This window comes from Diorhabda sublineata, chromosome 11 (genome assembly GCF_026230105.1).
Source record: "Diorhabda sublineata isolate icDioSubl1.1 chromosome 11, icDioSubl1.1, whole genome shotgun sequence".
Taxonomy (NCBI): domain Eukaryota; kingdom Metazoa; phylum Arthropoda; class Insecta; order Coleoptera; family Chrysomelidae; genus Diorhabda; species Diorhabda sublineata.
Window position 1 is genome coordinate 13636289 of NC_079484.1, and position 24361 is coordinate 13660649.

The 24361-nt window shown below is 36.1% G+C and overlaps 1 protein-coding gene across 1 annotated transcript; it reads left to right on the forward strand.

Moving 5' to 3' along the window:
• Nucleotides 1-12704: 12704 nt before the first annotated feature.
• LOC130450459 (craniofacial development protein 2-like) lies at nt 12705-15849 on the forward strand. Its single transcript, XM_056788837.1, has 2 exons — nt 12705-14213; nt 15832-15849. Exons 1-2 carry the CDS (start codon nt 12705-12707, stop codon nt 15847-15849), a joined length of 1527 nt encoding a protein of 508 aa, XP_056644815.1.
• Nucleotides 15850-24361: the final 8512 nt, after the last annotated feature.

Here is a 24361-nt window from a genome sequence, read left to right on the forward strand (position 1 = left end):
TGCTGAAAGATTCCACTCTACGATTATTGAACACGTCAGACTTTTGAATAATCAAAAAGATTTTAAAAATGAGACGATTGAAAATAAAATCCTTTACGCATTATTAGCCTATACTAATAGCGTTCATTCTGTAACAAAATTGAAACCAAACGAAATAATTACCGGACACATAACCAGTAACACACCTTTCGATATAGAAATTGATCAACAAGTAGTTAATAATTATATACAAAATCATAAAGATAAAATGAAAATTATATACTCGAATTTAAATAAAAAATTACAGGAAAATAAATCAAAAGTAATTTCTAAAGCAAATAAAAGCCGTGAAGAATTACCAGATACAATACCCACTAAAGTGTATGTACGTAATAAACAGGCACAAGGTAAAACCAAAAATAAATATAAAAGTGAAGAAATCAAAAGCAAAAATACCCGACTAAAAACAGCTAAAATCGCTACTAGACACAAAAATACTTCAGAAAATATTCATCTTTCAAACATAAAACGTCCTAAAAAGACTCCTTATAAATTTATTTTAGGTTCGTCACCGCCGGAGACGCAACAGTCAATATAAAAGATGTTACCCATAACTTGGGAATACTTCCCATAAATCTTGGATATGCCAAGCTGCAGAAATCCAGTCATACTTTTGTTCATTTTTATAATTTAAGTCCACTACTCGTAGAATATAATAAGTTAAGTATACAATATAATCACGTGAAGTATAGTATGTCTAATAATACATTTTTTCATTCTTAAAGGGAAAATATTTTAAATATAATAGAGTACACTAGGAATAGTATAGAAGAAAAATTTGATAACATTTATATTCATTCTACCTTAGATACACCAAAGAGAGGGTTAATTAACGGTCTTGGATCAATAGTAAAAACAATAACAGGAAACTTGGATTTTGAAGATGGAGAAAGAATTAATTCAATTATGGAACATTTAAAACAAAACCAAGAAAACTTGCAAAATCAAATAAGAATGAAATATTCTGTTAGTCGCCAAATAATTGATAATTTTAATAAGACAATTCAGGACATTCAGTATAATGAAAAATTATTAAAAACGAAAATATTTGAGATAAGAGATATTCTAGATATTCAAGCAAATGCGGAAAATATTAAATATTTGAAAGAGTTATTCAACGAACTTCTTATCACATTCAATGTAATTCCAGACATTTTAGAAACGGTTGAAAATTCCTTGACCTTCTGTAAACTTACATCCAAGTATTATAAAATCTCACGATTTATTTGTAGAGTTGCAAAAAGTGTATTATTACTACCAAGCGGATTTACCCTTTGAATTAAAACATAAAAATATTTTAGAATTTGAAGCCGTCATAGACGTAGTTTGTAAAGTAGAAAATAACCAAATACAATATTTTTTATCGATACCCATTAACTATGATATTTTATTTAAACTTTTTTATAAGTTGCCTACACCTACAGAAATTGAATCAGAATACGTAACATTAATACCTAATTCAAAATTTTTACTTAAATCAAATAATGTCATTAAACCTCTAAATGACATTTGTACTCGCGGCAATGTTTTTCAATGTCCTAACCATTTGCAAGACAATAATAATTATGGATGCGAAGAAAACATATTTCTAGCAGGAAATTCTACATATTGTCGATTTACAAAAATTGAAATAATTGAGAATCACATTGAAATTATTCCGGAGATAAATCAATTTTTGACAATATTTCCTGAAGAAGAAAAATTAATCATAAAATGTAAGCAAGAAACTGAAGTGAGAACTCTTAAAGGCATTTATTTAATAGAAAATTCATCATGTAAAATTATATTTAGGAACCAAGAGTTAATATTTCAACAAAAAACGTTTGGACAACCTTTTGTAATAAATGAATTAAATTTGAAATTAAATCAATTACACGTTTCTCCAATGAAGATTGATTTAAAAGGTTTAAAATTAAAGGATATTCCAAATCAACTGGTAACGCCAATAAATACGGGAAACACTAATTTTCACATTCCCAGTATTTGGACTATTCTTCTTTATATAGCATTGATCTTGGCCTTCTTGTGGATTTTGTATAAGAGGAATCATTCAGGAAGGACAAGTAAGAATCACCCGCAGGCAACAGAAGATGGGATCCAGCTTCCAGGAGAAGCTTCCTTCTAAAAGGGGAGGTGTCACCTACGCCATTGCCCTTAGGTGAACAGTATATTGTGCTGATTAAGAACTTATTTTATTGTAGAATTGCTTAGCTTGTGTTTACTAAAAGATTATAAAATTCACGATTGTAATAAAAAAACATCAGTCTTGTAATTGAAGTTGTTGATAGAATTTATGTCAGAAATAAAGTTGGTTTTCAAAAACACGGTTTCAGTTAATTAAAAGTCTGGAGCCGCCGTCGGTGCAGATCTTGGTGGTAGTAGCAAATACTACAGCGAGGTCCTAGAGGACTGACGTGGAGAAGGGTTTCGTGTGAACAGCCGTTGCACACGAGTCAGTCGATCCTAAGCCCTAGGCGAAAGCCGATGTTGATGTGGTGTAGCTTTATTTACGTACATACAAAAATACACACTAATAAACGTATAAAAACCCAAAAGGACCTGGAGACGCCGTCGGTAGATCCGGGAAGAGTTTTCTTTTCTGCATAAGCGTTCGAGTTTCATGGAATCCTCTAACCGGGAGAGGTTTGGAACGCGAAGAGCACCACAGTTGCAGCGGTGTCCAGATCTTGAAAATCCAGGAGAGGGCCATGTGGAGGCTCGCGCCGGTTCGTACCCATATCCGCAGCAGGTCTCCAAGGTGGAGAGCCTCTAGTCGATAGAATAATGTAGGTAAGGAAAGTCGGCAAATTGGATCCGTAACTTCGGGATAAGGATCGGGGCGTGTCGAGCTTGGCGAGGAAGTGGGTCACGGCTGACGTGCCGGGCCTGGGCGATGTGAAGTAATTGGAGCATCTCTTTCTTTCGGTTGGAGTTTGTGATGGTTGTGGATCAGAGTTCGGTCCCGTGCCTTGGCCTCCCGCGGAACCGTCTTGGAACGGGTGTTGACTCAATGTGATTTCTGCCCAGTGCCCTGAATGTCAAAGTGAAGAAATTCAAGTAAGCGCGGGTAAACGGCGGGAGTAACTATGACTCTCTTAAGGGTTAGGAACTGTAGCGGAGAGAGTATTGCGACCGGAATTTTTGAAGGCGTTTCGAAAGCGACAGGGCGACCTACACTGTTTAATTCAGAGCCTTTGAAACCCCGGTTGTGAGTTTTTAAAGTTTGCAGCCCCTACTAATCAAGTTCTGTACACCTCCCCATGGTAGAGTCGGTCTTGGTCTTGATCCAACACGGCAACCTCTTGTCTATTCTAAGAGATTGGGATCATCCGAAGACTGCCCCACGATCACCTATCTGGCTCCTTTTTCGGACCGGGCCCAACTCCAGACTCCTGGGGGTTTTAGTTTTAGGGATAGTACACCTTCCGACTTTTTATCTAAGTGGTAGACAAGTCTTTTCCTGTCTATACAATTATCCCATAACAATTGAATTGAACTTGCAACAGACCTAGTTTCAGTCCTAGAACTATGGTCTTGTGCATATGTGGTGAAACTTTCGCCACTGATACTGGGCTTCAGACCCATTTAAGACGGCTACACTGCCGGAGTGCACCCCTGGCTCACGGCAATGTTTGCTCCATATGAAAACAAACATATAAATCTTACGCTGGAATGCGACAACACATGCAGAGAGCACACCCCATGGAGTACAATGAGGAGCTTGAGAACCTCTACGAAAAGCCTAATGCCCCCGTTGAATTCGAGGATGAAGATTATATAGAAATGGCCAAACATGAACTTGCCTATACTGGCCGTTTCATCAATAAACATCTCCAGAGTATCTATCCTAACCGCACAATCGACTCCATCAAATATAGACGAAAACAGGATAGATACAAGGAACTCCTCGAATTCCTCAGAAAAGAAGACAACATCGAGGCCCGCGAAGATGTTCTCGAACAACTTGAGAACGAAAACGCGCGGCCCCAAGAGGAAGCAGAGGGTGATGTTAGTGGAGTTCTCTCTTTTTGAGAGTCCTAGAGATCGAGGCAGGGACTCAAGCTTTAAAGATCGTCTAAGTCTTAATCCAAATTCTGAGGAGTTCGTACCCATTGCGATAGAACACCGGCATAATACTATCTCTACGTTTCTATATAATTACTGGCACGCTAATGATGGATGGAAAACTTATAATAGCACATTATTCCTTTACTCTCAATTCACCAACCTATACCGCCATAGAGAGGGAGTGAGAAAAGAGGTGAATGAATATACTAATGCTCTCTTCAAAGAAGCAGGGACTGGGAAGCCCAAAACGAAGGCAAATGGAAACCGCAGGGACCCAGGCTTTAATAACAGGAACCATGAGCGTTCATATAAATACAAAGTCGTCCAACAACGATATTTATCCGATCGAGCTGCTTTGGCGCGTGATAACCTAGACGGGAAACCGCTCTGGGGGGACGATGTACTACCTGACATTGCGTCAAAAGAGTCCGAGTACAGGGGCATATTCGGAAGTCCCTCCCTCCTAGATAACGTACCAATCTTAGATCAAAAAGAGGAACATTACCTGGACCAGCCATTTACAGAGTCAGATATCCTCTGGACCATTAAGACATCAAAATCAGAGGCGGCTGGTCCAGACTCAGTGCCCCTACTAGCTCTTAAAAAGGCTCCTGTGAAGAGATTGGTTCTATTATATAATGTCATGTTTATCTTTGGAGTTACTCCCGAGGTGCTCCGAGGGAACAGAACGACACTTATTCCGAAAGGGGGGGACCGACGCTTGATTAATAACTGGAGACCGATCACAATATCATCGGTCATTGTCAGGGTGTTTCATCGTGTCCTTAGTAAGCGCTTCTCGATGTTACCGATACACGCCAACCAAAGAGGTTTCATGAAGATCGATGGTGTCCTGTTGAATAACGTCTCACTTCAAACGCTCATCAAGGAAAGAAAACGTAGATTTAAGCCATATAACATCTTGTCGTTGGACCTTTCTAAAGCCTCTATTCGTGGCAGAGGGTCAGTTCATCCGCCAATTAACACCTCAGGATATGTTTAAATACCTGGGCAGGCGATATGGAGTCATGGGACAGACTCGATCCACCATTTCCGACCTCAAAATCCAGCTCGATAGAATAAACAAAGCAGGACTTCAACCGGCACAGAAACTTAATATCTTTAAACACTTCTTGTTGCCGCGCATACAAGATCAATTACAAAGCGCCATAGTCACCAAGAAGACTTTGAAAGCCGCTGATACGATCATCAGAGTATCCGTTAGAAAGTTTCTGGGTCTGAACCGAACATGTGCTGATGTTTATCTCCATGTCCCTATAAGAGGTGGCGGCCTGGGTATAACTTGCTTATCCCAACAAGTCCCATAATGAGTACTTAGCAATGTATTGCAAAAATGTCCTGCGTCACATTACGCATACGCGAAAAATTGCTGAGAAGAAAGGATCGGTAGTAGAAGTTGAACCCCACATTAGATGTATCGACGGCGCATTAAAGAAACCCGATCTCGTGCTCCAGATGGGTTCAAGAGCCATAGTGTGTGACATTGCCGTCAGCTGGGAGGGACCTAGCTCCCTTTCCCTAGCTGCTCTGAATAAGAACGCCATTTATAGCGAGCCACACTTCCTCATCATCATCTCAAGTATTATCGGCTTTTCTAAGCAGGACATCAGATCTTACATTACCAAAACTATTATTGGCAGCCTTTCCATTCATCGCTATTTTATGGCTCAATCTTAAATAGTCTGATGAAACATCTATTCCACCTAAGAAGCCTACATATGATTTTCGCCCGAAGGTGTACTACCATTAGATATAGGTAGAATTAATATTTTATTTTTATTTTTTTTATTATTACACCTTCGGCTATCGAAGACCACTATGCACTTCCAGACCTGGTACTTGGGAACGGGGACTGGGGATGTCTTGGATTCTTTTCATACGCGCACCAGCCAATAACAGCTGGGAAATACAATGTCTTCGCCCCGCTTTGGAAAGGAGTACAAACCAGGGTGGCACGTAGTCCCCACTGAAGGGACTGTCGAATGGAAGAGGTGGGGTTTGGGACCTTGTATGTGACAGGCCACTTTGACTGCATGATGATAAGTGTTGAGAACTGTCTCTGTCCAGGTCCGTGCGGCTTACCGCGAAAAGACACAATTCTGATAGCCAAATGCCTCGTCATCTAATTAGTGACGCGCATGAATGGATTAACGAGATTCTCACTGTCCCTACCCACTCACTATATATCCGAACTCGGTAGAGAACGGACACGTTTGCTTCAGTGGTGTTGGTTGACAGTGATCTCGTGAGGGCCCCAAATAGGCCTCAAAATTCAGAAATATGCACCCTTGACGCTATCGCCATGGTTAGTGCGCCTAATTAAGTGTTGACAAGGTGTCCGATAAGAGTAACTCGGGCTCCAGTGGAAGTGACCAGTGGGCCCCAGTAGGGCTTAAAAATCAAAAATATGCAACCTTGACGGCCTGCGTCAAGGTTAAGTGGTAACAAAGTGCGATAAGTGCGGACACGTGACAAAGTGCTGAGCAGTCGCCCAGGGCAAGAGTGGGAAGAGAGACATTGGACTCAGTGTAAGTAGAAAACTTAAAACATTAATAGCCGAACTTGGTGCGCCTACCAAATTCGGCTTTTTTTATCTTATCGTATAAAACATAGTTATAGGGTGTAACATAGACATATTTAGCGTAAACAAAGCATTTACTAGGTTAAGTCATCACACAGTGATATAGTGACATTTTTAATCATAAACTGATAAACAAATACTGCTCTCGTTAACGCAATTATAAACATGGTCCTAACAGAAAACGAAAGTGACACGGACACGAGCGGGAAAAAAGACATATCGGGAGCGCAGAGTGAACCTGTTTTCAAATATAGAAAACTAGTACAATCGCCGAAAAGAACACCAGGATACAAAAGAAAACAAGAAACAGACTCAGAAGAAGAAGCGGGACAGACAAACACAAGACCATAACAAGGAACAAGCATGACGGAGATAATGGAAAGGGCAAGAAGATTGACAGTAGCAGTAGAACAATCCATAACCAGGAGGTCCCCGGAAGCCAGGGGAAAAATTAGCTTCACCAAAAAAGACCAACTCACCGTACGGGAAGCAATGTCAGAAATGCAACAACTGATTCATACACTTATAGCGGTAGCATTTGATCAATAAATAACGATCAATAGACTAAAAACCAAGAAGGACAACAATAACGACAAACTAGACGACATCTTAAACAAAATAAACGACCTAGAAACTAGACTGGATAAAATGTCAACACTACCTAACAAGACACAGACCGCAACCCCAACACCCCCATACCCTCAAACCATCCATCAGAATAACACCCTAAACCCCCTGACACCACCCACAAGAAGGACATATGCCTCACTAGCTGCACAAGCACCACAATTACCAATACCTACCTGGAACTCCCCCCCCCCCCGAAAATACCGAGAGTTTTCGAAACCTTGGTCAAAAACGACACAGAGGACCCTCAGAAAGCTCTCGATATTGTCAAAAAAATAGTCAAGCCATCAGAGATAGAAACCATAAGAAGAACCAAAACTGGAATAATACTTGTAAATAAAGTTAGAGATACACAAACAAAAATAAAAGAAAAATTAGAAAATAACATAAACCTTAAAACAAAATCAATGACGACACAACAAGACCCGATAGTATTAATCACAGGCGTACAAATGGAATAAAGACGAAGATCTACTGAATGAAAACGAGGATCTACAACAGCAGTTCGGGAATAGGATCAAAACAGAATGCAAGAGACTCGGAGGTAGACCATGTCGCAACCCTTACAAGGAAAACATATTGCTTCAGTGCCCAGCGGACATCTTCAGGGCCATCATGTCAAAAGGATACATCTACATCGACCTGACGAAACTTTACACGCAGGAACACCTCTCAATGACCCTATGTTTCAAATGCAGTAGATACGGACACTCGGCCAAATACTGCACTGACCAAACATACACCTGTTTCCGGTGCGGAGACGTGCATGACCCAAAAACATGCACAACGATAGATGTAGATTGCCACAACTGCAGAATGCTTAGATTACCACAAACTAGGCACGAAGCAAGTGATAGAAACTGCCCAATTTACATAAAAAAACTGAACGAGATCAGACGCAATATTAACTACGAAAACACACCCACACACAAAACAAAAGACAAATTAGAAACACACAAACACACACCAACATAGATGACAATAAAATTTATACAGCATAACAGCGGAAGAGGTAAAAGAGCGACAGACCAGCTGTTCCAAACATGCAATGATCAAGACATCGACATAATCCTAATACAGGAACCATTTCACGACATAAAGCCACCTCCTAACTACATAATGACGAGACACAATAAACATAGTAAAACATGCACAATCACAAAGGCTAAGTACAAACCGATGACGATTACCTCTATGACTGACGAGAATACCACAACCATCCAATTACAATTACAAGACATAACAATACACATCATCAATATATACGACGAACCAGGGGGCAATAGGAATAAAAGACTAGATAGACACATAAGGAAAATAGAGGAAATAACAAACCCCTTTATACTAGCAGGAGACTTCAATGCCAAAAACACTGGATGGGGAGGAGACACAAATGACGCCAAATGACGAAAACCTACTTTATTGATAACACACACGACAGCCCACCGACATTTATCAGCAACAGAGGGAAAAGTTGGGTAGACTTAACTATAACAAAGGAAGTAACCTTAACGGACTGGACTGTACACAACGAGGAGACACTCAGCGACCACGCATATATAACATACAACATAAGACAAAACATGAGAGATGAGCGACAAAAAACAAGAAAGACAAAATATGACTTTAACAACACGGATAACGAGCAAATTAAAAGAATTACAGAAAATCTTGACTGGACAGAAATACCAAAACAACTATGTTAATATCATGGAAAACGGGCTAAAAAAAAAGAAAAACTCAAATATGGTGGACCCAAGAGCGGACCAGACTAAGACAGAAAACGAACAAGAAACGAAAACAATATCAACAAGAACAAGACCCAATAGAAAGAACAATTAAACTAAACATATACAGAGAACAAAGAAGAATATACAAAAAAAGAGATAAAAGGAAATAAAATAAACTCATTACGCCAATTCCTCACCGACAATGACCCGGATAACCCATGGGAAACAGCATATAAAATACTAAGAGCAGGAACCACAACCGACCACTCCCTCAAAACGATAGAACAACAGGACGGAACATGGACAACCACAAGAGAGGAGACAATAATGACATTACACGAAATATACTTCCCTCCAGACGACATACAAAACGACACCCCCCTACAAACAGAAAAAAGACAAAATATGACCAGGGACTTCACCACACCCGAAGATCCGATCTTCACAGAACAAGAAGTACAGTGGACAGTAGCAATAATGAAAAACAAGAAAGCGACATCAAATGACAATATACCTAAAGAGATAATAAACATAACAAACGAATACAACCTCAGAGAATTAACATCACTATATAACGCATGCCTACAAGAAGGACACTTTCCTAACATTTGGAAGACCGCAGACATGGTGTGGTTACCAAAAAAGAACGGCTCTAAAATACCAATCTGCCTGCTACCAACACTAGGGAAAATTCTCGACAAAATGACAGCAAAAAGACTAACTTTCTACCTAGAACAGACAAACAATATTGACGATAGGCAATACGGTTTCAGAGATGGACGGACAACCACAGAAGCCATTGACAAAATAATAACAAAAATACGACACAACAGAGACCACAAAATACATACACTGGTCATAACATTAGACATGAGCAACGCGTTCAACACAGCCTGGACACCACAAATAGTAGACATACTAAGACAAAAAAATATACCCCGAAACATCGCTAAACTATGCACCGACTTTCTTAGGCACAGACACATACGAACCGAAAACATAGAGACCGACACACACAGAGGGTGCCCACAAGGCTCCAGCCTCGGACCGGCTCTATGGAATCTAATTATGGAGGACATGATTCAAGCCTTTGCGGACGACCAAATAATCCTACTGACGGGAACCTCATTAGAGCGGAAATGGAATAATATTTGGGCCTCTTGCACAAAATGGGCTGAAAACCAGAAACTGACTTACAACAAAGAGAAGACGGAAATTATGTTCATACCCTACAAAACAACGAGACAACCGAGACTAAAAATTGACGGACATACAGTACAAATCAAGGACAGCATAGAATACTTAGGACTGACAATTGACACAGGACTACTATTCCTAGACCACATCAAAAAATTAGGCAAAAAACCTATGACATAGCGAGTAAACTGATAGCAGTCACGGGAAGAAAATGGGGACGAAAGCCAATAATACTTCGATACATATACGAACATGCAATAAAACCCATGGTACTTTACGCCTCAGAAATATGGGGACATAGATACAAAGACTCCAGAATAATTAAACAATTAAGAGCAACAGAAAGACCTTACATACTAGCTATAACAAAAGCATACAGGACAAAACCCACCTCGGCCTTGCATGTGCTTGCGGGGGTAACCCCCCTACAGGCGGACGCCGGGGCGAGATGGGAAACATACACCAGACGAAAGCCGCTACTAAACACACTCCATACCTACACAATAGACAAACCACACCCGACTAGAAGACCACTACACCTGCGTTTAACAGACGAGACACAAGAAGAACAAACTACACAACTCCACATCTACACTGACGCTAGCAAAAAAGATGAGAGTTCAACCATAGGAATATACATAAAAAATACCATACAACAACATCATAAAATAAAGATAACCACTACATGCGACATCAACACACTCGAACTGTACGCAATATACATGGGAACAATAAAACTACTTGAATTAGCGCACAACACACCAGCGACAGAAATAACAATACATACAGACTCAAAGAACGCAATGTACACACTACACACACACACTAACACAAAAATCACAGCAAAACTGACCAAAAATAAACAAGACCTTGAACAAACGGGAAGAAGGATTACGATCCAATACACAAACAGACAACATCACGGAATGCAAATAGCAGATAGGTTAGAGAAAGATGCGCACGAATAACTGGAACAGACTACTGAACTTTTCACCAAAAACATGTACAAACAAGAACGACATACCCGTGCAATGAGACATTGGCAACGGCTATGGGAGGACAACGAATCAACAGGACGCAAAACCTACGAGTGGATAAGACATACGAAACATAAACACGCAGACCTAAACTGGAAAACAATACAAGCACTTACCGGACACGGACATATCCAAACCTATTACGAGCGCTTCAACTTACGGGAAACAGACGGGAACTGCATACATTGTCAAACGCCGGAGACTATACAACATGTAAGAAATGACTGCACAGAACACGACACACTGCAAGCCAGAACCCTACTTATAAGAAGACTCAGGATACTTAATATTCAATACCCGCCCACAGACATAGACATACACAACAAGACGATCGCAGAATGGCTAAACGAATGGGCGCAACAGACCATTTATGACGATGAACCAGACTAAATAAAGGGCTCTGCAAGCAATATGGCACCAAAACAAAGAAGTCTACCCCAAACAACAGCTTGGGAAGAACGAATTGTCGAGTCCTGGAAACAACGAAAACAGACAAAAAGACAGAAATGACTAGACTAACACAAACGATTGTATATAAGTTTTAACAATTATATGTAATGTTTAGATATACATATGTTATATAAGTTTGAGAATTGTATAAGAATAATAATTGTAAGCTTTAAATTGAGACAATAAAGAAAAGAAATTAGGGTCTTCTTCCCCGCTCATTTTCAGGAGTAGAGGAGATGGGATGGGTTCTCTTGGCAGTGGTCTCGGTGGATTCTGGGCGGAAACTAGCCTTATGCCGCAAGGTAGGTGGGCCGTGGCATTGCGCAGTATCACCATGGTGATATGCATAGTGACACAAACCTCGATAGCGTGTCCCTACCCACTCCACTAAAAAAATGGACCTCGACACGAGTGAGACGTGCTCTGATACATGCGCGAAATATAAAAGTGCTACTAAGCAACGATCAGTGGTTAGAAGAGCAGTAGGCCTTCTGTGAAATTTTCAACTGACTAACCACATTAACACAAATAAAGAATGACAAGTTGTCAAATAAACAGTTACATAGACAAATAAAAATTGATGATAGAGGGAATTGATATAGACTGAATTTTTGTTTATGTATTGAAGTACAGTAAGACCCCGCTTAACGCGGGGGATACGTTCCATCAAAGTAGAGCGTAATGCGAAACAGCGCTAAACGAGGCTATCTTTACATGTAAATATTGGGGTTAGGGGAAGATAGCTAGGAAATTGGTTAGGAATTAAATTTAAAAAGTATGTTTTTTTAATAAACTCCGCCTGGTGTGTTTCGGTGTGGTGGATTGAGTAGCCCGCTGGACACAACTGCCGGTCCCAAGCCCGGGTAAAGGAGGAGGGTCAAGTCGATAGGCCAGCCCCCTATCACTTGGAAAAAACTTCTTTTGGCTAAAAATCCGAAAACTAGGCCTCGGAATATGGATGATCAAAATGGAAAACGACAATGGCAACGAAAACGGACTATGATTTGTGGAACATGGAATATACAGGGAATTAGAACGAAGGTAGATGACATTTTACAAGAAATTAAAAAACATAAACTGGACTTTATTGCTCTCTCTGAAACAAAGAAAAAAGGACAAGGTACACAAACACTCGGGGAATATATCCACATATACAGCGGCGTTAACAAAGAAGAACATGCAAAAAGGGGTATATCGCTCCTTATACATGAGAAGTATAAGAAGAACGTCTCCAGCTGGGAAGCAATAAGCGATAGAACAATAAAAGTTAATGTCAATTTAAAAGGCTGCAAAATAACAATAATTGCTACTTATGGACCTAATGAAGACGCACGGGTAGATGAAAAAGAAAAGTATTATGAAACGCTAAATGAGCTAATATCTCAGACAGGTAACGATCGAGAAATCATAATACTGGGAGACCTAAATGCTAGAACTGGCAAAGAAACGAAGCATGAGATAATAGGGCCCTACGGTGAAAATACCAGGAATGATAATGGCTCCAGGTTGATAGATGTCTGTCAACATAACTTACTAAGAATAATGAATGGGTATTTTAAACATAAGGAAATACACACATATACATGGACGCAAATAACTAGAAATCTAAGATCAATAATCGACTATCTTATAATGAAACAAAAAACGAAGATAAAAGTGCACAATGTCAGAGTATATCGATCCGCAGAATGTGGAAGTGACCATCATCTGATAAAAGCTAAGTTAATAATGCCAATAATCAAAGACAACAAACAAAAGAATCAACTGCAAAACAGTAAAGATTTAACAGATATAGATATACCAAACTATAATATAGAAAGCCTTATGAACGAGAGCACAAAATTATTATACCAACAAAGACTGGACCAAAACCTCCCACAGGAGTACGAACAAGAACCAACAGACAATCTTACCAAAGTAGTAATTGACAGCATACACAAAGCAGCCAAAGAAGCCTTAGGATATAAAGAAATGAAAAAGAGAACACGAAATTATTGGTGGACTGAACAACTGCAAAATTTAAAAGAACAAAAACAACGATTGTATCATACCTGGCTAAGCACTAAAAAAGCAGAACATAAGGAACAATATAGTGAAGCTGTATCAAAATTTAAAACCGCTGCGATAGAGGCCAAAAACCTCAGCTGGGAAAATAAATGCAAGGAATTGGATACCTATTTAGGAGGACGCCAATCCAGGGAATCGTGGAGATTTATAGATAATGTTAGATCTGGCAGAAAAGAAAATATCCCAATAGGCACCATATCACCAAATAAATGGCAAGACTATTACCGCTCATTACTCAGAGAACAGAGATCTGAATATAGTAACATGCCGGCTGAAGACATACGGATTACAGGTGAACCAATAAAAATCAACGTAGAAAAAACAAAGAAAGCTATAACACTACTTAAAAATGGGCGCGCTCCTGGTCCAGAGGGAATACCTGCAGAATTAATAAAAGCAGGAACAAATAGGCTGTTTAATATCCTAACAGAAATTATCAATAGACATCTAAATGGAGAACCAATACCGCAAACGTGGAAAGAAGGATGGATCACGTCCATATACAAGAAAGGAAATAAGGAAGACTGCAATAATTATAGGGGCATTACAGTGACTAGTACGCTCAGTAGGTTATACGGAAAAATAATAAAGGAGATCATTTGTGAAGAATATCACCCATACGAATCCGAGGAACAAAACGGCTTCAGAGCAGGTCGATCGACGATAGATAGTATTTTCTGTCTATCACAAATAATCGAAAAGAGAACCGTAAGATCACAAGAAGTGCACCTACTATTGGTAGACTTGAAGAAAGCGTATGACACAGTACCTGTCTCAAAATTATGGGAGGTTCTGGAAAGAACGAGCATAAATACCACTCTAATAAAGGCTATAAAAGAACTATACAGAGACACAACAGCAAAAATAAAAATAGGTAACAAGGTGACAGACGGCTTCAAAACAACCAAAGGCTTGCGACAAGGGTGTTGTTTATCCCCAACTCTGTTCAACATATACATAGATGAAGCCCTAAGAGTTTGGAAAAAAAAAATGTAAAGGAATGGGACTAACTATTGGGGAGAGCACCTTGTATACACTGCACTATGCCGATGACCAGGTAGTGGTAGCACAGGAAAAAGAAGATCTGGAGTACATGTCTAGAAAACTTATAGAAGAATACCAAAAGTGGGGTCTACAGGTTAGCACGGAGAAGACACAATACATATGTATAGGATCAGAAGATTCACCTGGGAATTTAGATCTAGAGGGAAAAATAATTAAAAACTGTAAGGAATGCATATACCTAGGTGTAAAACTAACAACAACAGGACGAAACGAGGAAACAATTAGGGACAGAATAACCAAAGGAAGAAAAGTAATAAGAGCCCTGAACTCAGTGCTGTGGCAAAAGAATATTAGACCAGAATCAAAAAAGAGAATATACAACGCCATTTTACAACCAATAATTACATATAGCTCAGAGGTTTGGCAACTTACAGAAAAGCAAAAAAATAACTTAAATGCAGTGGAAATGGATTTCTGGAGGAGAGCAGCAAGAATATCTAGAACGGAACATATAAGAAACGAGGAAATAAGAAGACAATTGAAAGTAGAAAGAACTTTAGTAGAAGATATAGAAAAGAAACAGTTGATTTGGTACGGACACGTTAAGAGAATGGGAAGAGAACGACTACCAAGAATAATATTAGAATGGACCCCCAAAGAAAAAAGAAAGAGGGGAAGACCACCTAGAACATGGCTACAAGGAATCACTAGAGCAATGTCCGAAAGGAACCTAGCAGTCGACGACTGGCAAGATAGACAGGCCTGGAGATTAGGAACCCAAAGGCGTATAACGCTATAAAAGGGGATATATATATATATATTTATATATATATATGTTTTTTTAATAAAAATAGAACCAAACATTTATTTCTTAAAGCCCAAATTAAGACCACATTATTATTTCTTGCAAAAATAAAAACAAAATATATATAACAAAACGAATATTCTTAAAAAAAAAACAAATAAAATTCTAAGTCAGTCATATTTAGTTAGCCTTCCGCGTTTTCAGTGTTCTGCCTTTTTGTGACAAAAGCATCTAATGTTGTTTGCCTTTTTCTTTTGCGTTATTCTCTTAAAAGTTCTTCATAAATGGATAGAGCATCACCACGCCTTACTTTTGAGCTCCTGTCAAAATTCGGATCATTTTCAATGAATTGATCAATTATTTCAGTTATGGTAGACAAACTCCTTTTTACAAACGCCATCGAAAATTCTTTTTGCTCTTCTTCTGAATCACTGCTGTCAACATTTTTGTTTTCTTCTTGTTCAGTTAACTCCTTGAGCTCTTCATTAGAAAGATTAGCCGCTGCTTCTTGAATTATTTCTTCGACATCTTCCACATTTACCCCTTCAAATCTGGTTTGCTTCGTTAATTTCACTATCTCTTCCACTATTTCATATATATCGACAGATATATATAATTTAATCTAATCTTCTAATCAATTCATGATTCACATGACACATCACATGATTCATATATCGTATATTAGGAATATTTGAGCATTCATTTTATATAAGAAAAATAATTAGAGTTTACAAATTATAGAAGTAGAGAAAATTTTTGGTTCTGTGAATATAACCTTGTTTGGTGATAATTGAAACATTGACTGAAAATGAAAAATTATAACAAATAGTTTGAAATTTAATAATTATCATTATAAACAACTTTTTCTTTATCACTGATAAAGACCTCTCTCCCCTTTCAAAATTAGTTTTTTTTTAATAATGTTTAAAAAATAGATGAATATTGACGTTTCGATTAATGTTAAGTCTATCAAAATATAAGGTGAAACGTAAATGTTTATCTATCTTTTAAAAATTATTGAAAAAACTAATTTTTGAATAGAAGAGACCTAAAATTAAGAACATTAGAAACATAAATATATATATACTTAAGAGTGAAAACTGTATCTTACAGAGGTTTAGAACTTTAACAAAACATTGCCATGAAACATAATTTAATATGTTACAAAAATGTCAAATCTCAATGTTTATTATTTTAGAAATGGATTTTTTCTGGATATAGTAATGAAATTAAAGGATCAATTGAAAATGAGATTTAACTATTGGAGTATAATATTAATTGATATTTTTATAAGTTGATAACTGACTATAACTGTAAAAGTTATGATTAACTTTATACAACATATTAAAGATGACATGGAGGGGAAAAAATCAATTTCAATAGGGAAATTTATATCATCTAATCTAGTTTCTAAAAAAGGAATGATATTTCAATGTAAATCTTATTTTAGAATCCTCAAAATGAACCTTTTTCACCTATAATTAATTATTTCAATGAAAATATGTTATATCAATAGTATAATCAATTATGTAATGAAATTACCAATTATAACAATTATATAAAGTTATTATGATAGTAATGAAATGGGATTTTTGGAACAATTGATAGTTCTACATCAAAAAGTTTACTTCTGTACTTTGCTAACATCTGTTAGTTGTTAATAAATTCTCTACGGATATTGAAAAAGTATTGATCAAGTTTAATGATGATTTCAATACAATTTACCAAATAATATTTTTTAAAAAAAACCAAACACAACTACATATATTTAACAACATATATACAAAATATTAGCTGCAAAGTATAAGAATCAACTTGCCAAATAAATGGTTACATAGACAAATAAAAATTGATGATAAAGGAAGTTGAATTGAATTAAATATTTTTGTCTAGGTATTAATTTATCCGTAAATGATTATGAAAGTTTTGATTCATATACTGTGTGTTACGAATATTTGAGAACTTATTTGATACAATGGGGATAATAATTGAAGTTTACGAATCATTCTAATTAAATTCTACAATAAATTTGAAAAAGGCAAATAAAAAACATGTTATCTATATAGAAATGATTGAATAAATGATAAATAAATATGTTTGATATTCGTTTTACGAGAGTAAAATATATTTAACATTATTTTTTATGGAAATACGTTGTAATATTTCAATACAATAATATATGCAATGGGAGAATCGTCATAAGTATTGAATTATATTATGCATTTTTATATACAGGGTGATTCATTAAGAATGTCCAATCTCTGAACTGTAGATTCTAGACCTCAAAATATGATGATTCTGCTCAACATGCCTTATGCAAATATTGCTAGTTTCCGAGATACGTTAAAGTTTAAATTTTGATTTTCGCGATAATTTTTCATGTTTTCACAATTTCTCTTTTAAAATTGGCAATTTCACGTTTTTTGGCATGAGGAATCATAATTTCTCCTCTAATTTAACATTGTTAATAGAGGGCGCCAGGTTCACTTGTTTGGGTTAATTAAATCGAAATAAACGTTTTTTGGGCCAAACTTACAACTAAAATAATAAAAAAATATTGAAAAGCATTAAATTCTACAAAAAAAAGTTACTCTTCTTTGATTCGTGTAACTCAATCGGTTATCAAGTTATTTGCTTCTAAAAAGTTCAATAAATTTTAAGTTTTTCATAAAAAATTTTATTATTCCTTAAATATATAACAATAACAAATTTGTAAACAAAAATAGACAACTTCAAAGCAAATGCTCGAAATGCCCACCATCTACTTCAATACACTTTATTAGTTTTTGTTACTTTTTGATTCGAACATGTGGTTTTTCCGAAAATTCAATTTTCATGGATTTTCACGAATTTAAGCCTCGTGTTGTATTGAATGAAGTGGACTGTATAATTTTATTTTGTATTTAAATTTTTTATTTATTTTAAATGAAACAAAGTCCCATTTATTTTCTGGAAGCAAAGCTTCTTTTATTAGAAACAAAAACCTTCTTACTTCGGTCTATATAATACACATACTCGTTCTCGTATCGCTACATAAAAACGACAAGTAACGAAAAAAGAGAGTCTGCCAGAGGCGTAGAGTAGAATGAATTTCTAAATAAAAATTAAACTAAAATTAAAACAAAATCAAACATAGCGCCGGCCTTGAAAGTACCAGCTTTCAAAAAAAAAAAAAAATATATATATATATATATATATATATATATATATATATATATATATATATACATTAAAGAAATAAACATAGCATAAAATTATATACAAGTAAAAAATAAGTACAACCAAATAACCCTTAATTGTCTATAGGTAAAACACATATCTTATTTATGGCACGTTTAGTGATACCACTGTAAGTCTTTACTGTCACTACTCTAACAAGTCTATCACTGCCTGGATGGGTCTTTACTATGCGTCCCAATTTCCAACTCATTGGAGGGGTATCATCTTCCCTTAAGAGCACCATAGATCCCACTTGGATAGAGTCAATTTGAGTACCTCTCCATTTGGGTCGCTGCTGGAGTAAGTTCAAGTAGTCCTTGGACCACCTAGTCCAAAAGTGCTGTATCATCATAGTAATGTGCTTGTATCGAGATAACTGAATTTTATGGTCAGCAGGAACAGCTGGCTCTGGAATTGTTTGAATCGCAGTACCGATTAAGAAGTGTGCTGGAGTCAAAGGCTGTAGATCATCAGGATCTTCGGTAAGAGGAAGGAGAGGGTGAGAATTTAGAATGCCCTCAATTTGAGATAGAAGAGTATAAAATTCTTCATAAGTAAGGTAAGTGTTGTTAAGTACACGTTTCAAATGGTGTTTAGTAGAGCGAACTGCACGTTCCCACAATCCTCCCATATGAGGAGAGTAAGGAGGATTGAAATGCCAAGTAATCAAGTTATCGGTTATAAACTCTTGAACAACTAGAGATTGGCTTAATTCAAAATACTTTAATAAATCCTTATTTGCCTTTACAAAGGTACTTGCATTATCTGAATAAATGTGCCTACATAAACCACGACGAGAAATAAATCTTTTGAATGCATTAAGGAAGCCATCAGCGGTAAGATCACTAACTAGTTCTAAGTGAGTGGCCTTGGAAGAAAAACATATAAACAAACATATATAAGACTTAATGTATTTCTTGTTACGCAGCTTGCTGTCCTTTATTAAATATGGGCCAGCATAGTCAATACCTACCGTATGAAATGGCTTTGATGGGTTAACCCTTGATGAAGGTAGTTCACCCATTTTTTGAATTAGTCCAGTAGGCTGTACTCGAAAACATTTTACACATTTTCGTAAAACTCTGCGGATAGCTTGGCGACCAGAAAGAGGCCAAAACTCATTTCGAATGGTAGCTAGTACTGTTTGAGTACCAGCGTGAAAAAGCCTTTTGTGCTCATGATTAACAATTAATTCTGTGAAATAATCCTTACAAGGTAAGATAATTTGATGCCTTTGGTTATAAAATAGATCAGATTTGTTCAGCCTGCCACCAACTCTCAATATATTTTCGGAATCTAAGAATGGTGAAAGAGGAAGCAATTTGCTTTTATGTGAAATCTGTTTTCCTGATTTGAGTTTGTCTATTTCTGGTTTAAAATTCTTGTACTGTACTGATTTTATCAAAGTACATTTAGCGATATTAATTTCTTCCAAAGTTAGTTCACCTAAATTTCTGAGTTTTACTGACTTTTTGCAATTCGATGCAAACCTAAATAAATACGCAGTCACATGCAATAAAGTTGTGTAATTAGAGTATTTAGATATTATGTCAAAATCATTGCATATCTGTGCTCCCAAGGTTAAATTTATAGAAAGTTTTGTTTCTGGTAAATTTGTAATACCATTATTTGGAGCTAAAGGCCATTGACTAGAATGCGGCAAAAAGGAGGGCCCATTCCACCACATTTTATATGATCTAATTTCTGAAGGTTGTACTCCCCTTGATACGAAATCGGCTGGATTTTCCGAAGAAGGCACATATCTCCATTCATTGTCCATCGTTAAGCTTTGAATTTGAGATATTCTGTTAGCTACAAAAGTCTTAAAAGTACTAGGTTCCCTTTTTATCCACGCTAATGTAATTGTGGAGTCACACCAAAACATTATTTTATCAAAGGATAAATTCAATGATTCCAGTAGCCTTGAAGCTAATTGTGCACCTAAAAGTGCTGCCATAAGCTCCTGACGGGGAAGGGTAATTGTTTTCAAAAGTGCTACCTTGGATTTTGCACAAGCTAAACTTACCTTATAGCCAATATTATTTCGGGATAAAATATAAATTACTGCTCCATAAGCGCTTGTGGAGGCATCAGTGAAACAGTGAAGTTCTAAGTCAATGGCATTATTGATTATCAGACAACGTGATATTTTTAATTTATTAATTTCACATATGTTGTCATAAAAATTTAAAAACCATTTAACATAGTAATCCGGTAAAACATCGTCCCAATCTACCTTGAGTGACCACAATTTTTGCAGTAAAATTTTTGCCGTTATTGTCACCGGGGCGATTAATCCCAACGGATCAAAAACTTGTGATATTATAGATAAAATCGATCTTTTGGTATAAGTTTTTATACTTAATTTGTTAGCGGAATAACTAAAAACGTCCTCTAAGGAGAACCAAAAGACTCCTAACGTTTTTGTACTGGATCCATCCTTAATCATAAATTCAGAGGAAGAGAGATCCAGATTTAAATTTTCAAATATTTCTGTTCTATTTGACGTCCATTTTCGAAGTGGAAATTTAGCAGAATCTAGAATATTTATCAAGTGTTTGATTAAATAAATGGCGTCTTCTACACTGTCGGTTCCTGAGATTAAATCATCCATGTAGAAATTGTTTTCTATAACGTGACTTGCCTCGGGAAAATCCTTTGAATTTTCTATAGCCAGTTGCTTCAAGCATCTGGTGGCTAAAAATGAACTAGGACCTAAGCCGTAAGTTACAGTATTAAGTTCAAATTCTTGAACCGATTTGGACTTATCTTCTCGCCATAATATATGTTGAAATTGTCGATCCGAGGGATGTAACTTTATTTGTCGGTACATCTTCTCTATATCTGCCGTAAAGGCAATTTGGTGCTTTCTAAATCTTAACAATGTATTAAATATATCAGGTTGTATGATTGGACCCACCATCAGAACGTCGTTCAGACTGATATTATTAGTTGATTTACAGGAACCATCAAAAACTACCCGTACTTTAGTAGTCAAAGAACTAGATTTTAGTACACAGTGTTGAGGTAAAATGAATTTAACTTCTGACCCTAAAGATTCGTTTACCAAAGACATATGCCCCAACTTGAAATAATCTTTCATGAATTTAGAATATTCCGTATTCAAGTAACTATTATCAGCACCCTTTTTTCTACAGACTTCAGTCGCTTTAGAGCTATATCCCTAGTTTGGCCAAAAATAGGTTTTTTTTTGAAAGGTAATTTAACAACAAATCGGCCATCACCTTCTCTATAAAAGTTTTTTACGAAATGCTCCTCACAATTATTTTCTTCTACTGAGTAAACGGATTGATTCGTATTAGAAACTTCCTCAATTTTCCAAAAGGACTCTAATTGTTCCTGAACGTCTATTTTAGAAAGATTACAAAATGTAGCCATTGAAGGGGCTGTAAAATTTCCTGAAATGATCCACCCCAAATGCGATTCCTGTAGAATAGGTAGCCTCTTTCCTAACTTGATTTGATTGCTTAATAAAAGTTCGTAAAATATATTACAACCAAGCAAAATGTCAATCTTAGCTGATGTATCAAAAGTAATGTCAGCCAGCAATAAATTTTTAGGAATTTTAATGTTTGAAAGATCTATATTAAACTGTGGTACCTTACCTGTAATTTGATCTATGACTAAAAATGGCAAATTTGCTTCAAATTCAGTATGAATTGATTTTATTTTTGCCTAAAAAATTTTAGAAACATTCGTAGAATTTGTTGCATTTATACCTACTACTGGAATTGAAACATATTTATATGGTAAATTCAATGCATGTGCTAACTCGGTCGTACAAATTGAACTTTGGCTTCCAGAATCCAAAAGAGCTCTGCACCGCACTGGTTTATTATTAACATAAGATATCTATCAATGCAGTGGATAAAATAACACATTTATTAAAAATACTTGTAGAACTCAAACTATTAATTTCGGATGCAGTTTCACCACTTTTGACGATTGTAGATTTAATTTCAAGTTCATTTTCGTTATTTGTTGTATTAGACAAATTTTCTTTAGTATTAAAAAATTTAGTTGCATTACTAGCTTCATTTATATGTAATAATACGTTATGTTTCTTGTTACATATGCTACAATTGTATCCTCTACAAACATTAGCAAAGTGGCCCTTGCGAAGACAATTTACGCAACCCTTTAATTTCCTTACTGAATTTAGCCTAGAGACTGCATCTAACCGCAAAAAACTTTCACAATTATAAATTAAATGATCAGATTTATTGCAATATATACAAAATTGACCTTTAGTCTGTAAAGAAGCGTGACTTAACACTTTATTCTGTTTTACATTGGTATTATTATTTATATTTTTATTTATGCTGCATCTTTCCTTTAAAAAATCAATAAATAAATCAATTTTCGGGGATTTTATTTTATGTATTTTAGTTTCCCATTCCTTACGTGTATATTTGTCAAGTTTCTCTTCTAATAAAAATAATAAAATTCTGTCCCATTCATCTACGGGTTCTTTTAGTTGCCTTAATGCTCTATAATTTAAATTGAATATGTCTAAGAAATTTCTTAAGTCAAAGAAATTTTCTTTATTGATTTTAGGCAAATCAAAAATATTTTTTAAATGGATTTTAATCAAAGATTTTGTATCCTCGTACCTGTCTTTTAACATATACCATGCTATTTCATAATTTGAATCAGTACTTTCTAAGTCACCTATTAATTTTGCAGCTTCACTTTTTACTGCTGATTGTAAATAGAAGAGTTTTTCTGTTGTAGACAAACTCGAATCATCATGAATTAGTGATTTAAATCGGTCGTGAAATGATGACCAACAATTTTCTTCGCCCGAAAAAGATGGTAAGGAAATTTTTGGTAATCTTAGATTATGAGATATACCTGATCGCGGCCTAGAACTATCGACTATCAAGGATTCAATACCTGATACACCATTGTTCGTGTTCATCAAGGTTTTAGCATCATTTAGTAACTCATAAAATTTGTTTTCAAATTCTCTACGATCCTTATCAAAAACAATTTGATTTTTTTCCGTATCTTCTAAATTTTCCTCAATTTCCGATTGAATTGCTTCAAAATCGTCTAAAGATACTTTAAATCTTTCGAATCTATCGGCTACGTAAATTCTTTTTGAGGGATCTTGTTCGATTTCCTTCAAAAAATTCTCAAACCTTGTAACTGATGCCTTGATAATAGACCTTTTCTTATATAAATTCTTCATTTTTTCCGACTCGGCCATTTTATTTTATTTTTATCGCGCGCCTATGGAATGAGTTTTGATTTGTTTACTAGTAATAACTTTACAGAAAAACTGCGACCATTTTGTACTTAGCCGCTCCGCTGGCGCCGTTCGAATGTTTTGTCTACTTGGCTAATTAAAAAAAAACGGAGTATATTACTTTCTTACTAGGATCTAGGATGCAAATATTGCAAATACCTTTCTAAAGATACAACATGAATAATTCAAAATAATTTGTTGTGTATTAATCGATATTTATATTAATTGCAAATTACTTGTGAA

What these genes read in the sequence shown, in the direction of transcription:
- LOC130450459 (XM_056788837.1), top strand. Translation starts at nt 12,705, where the DNA reads ATGGATGATCAAAATGGAAAACGACAATGGCAACGAAAACGGACTATG.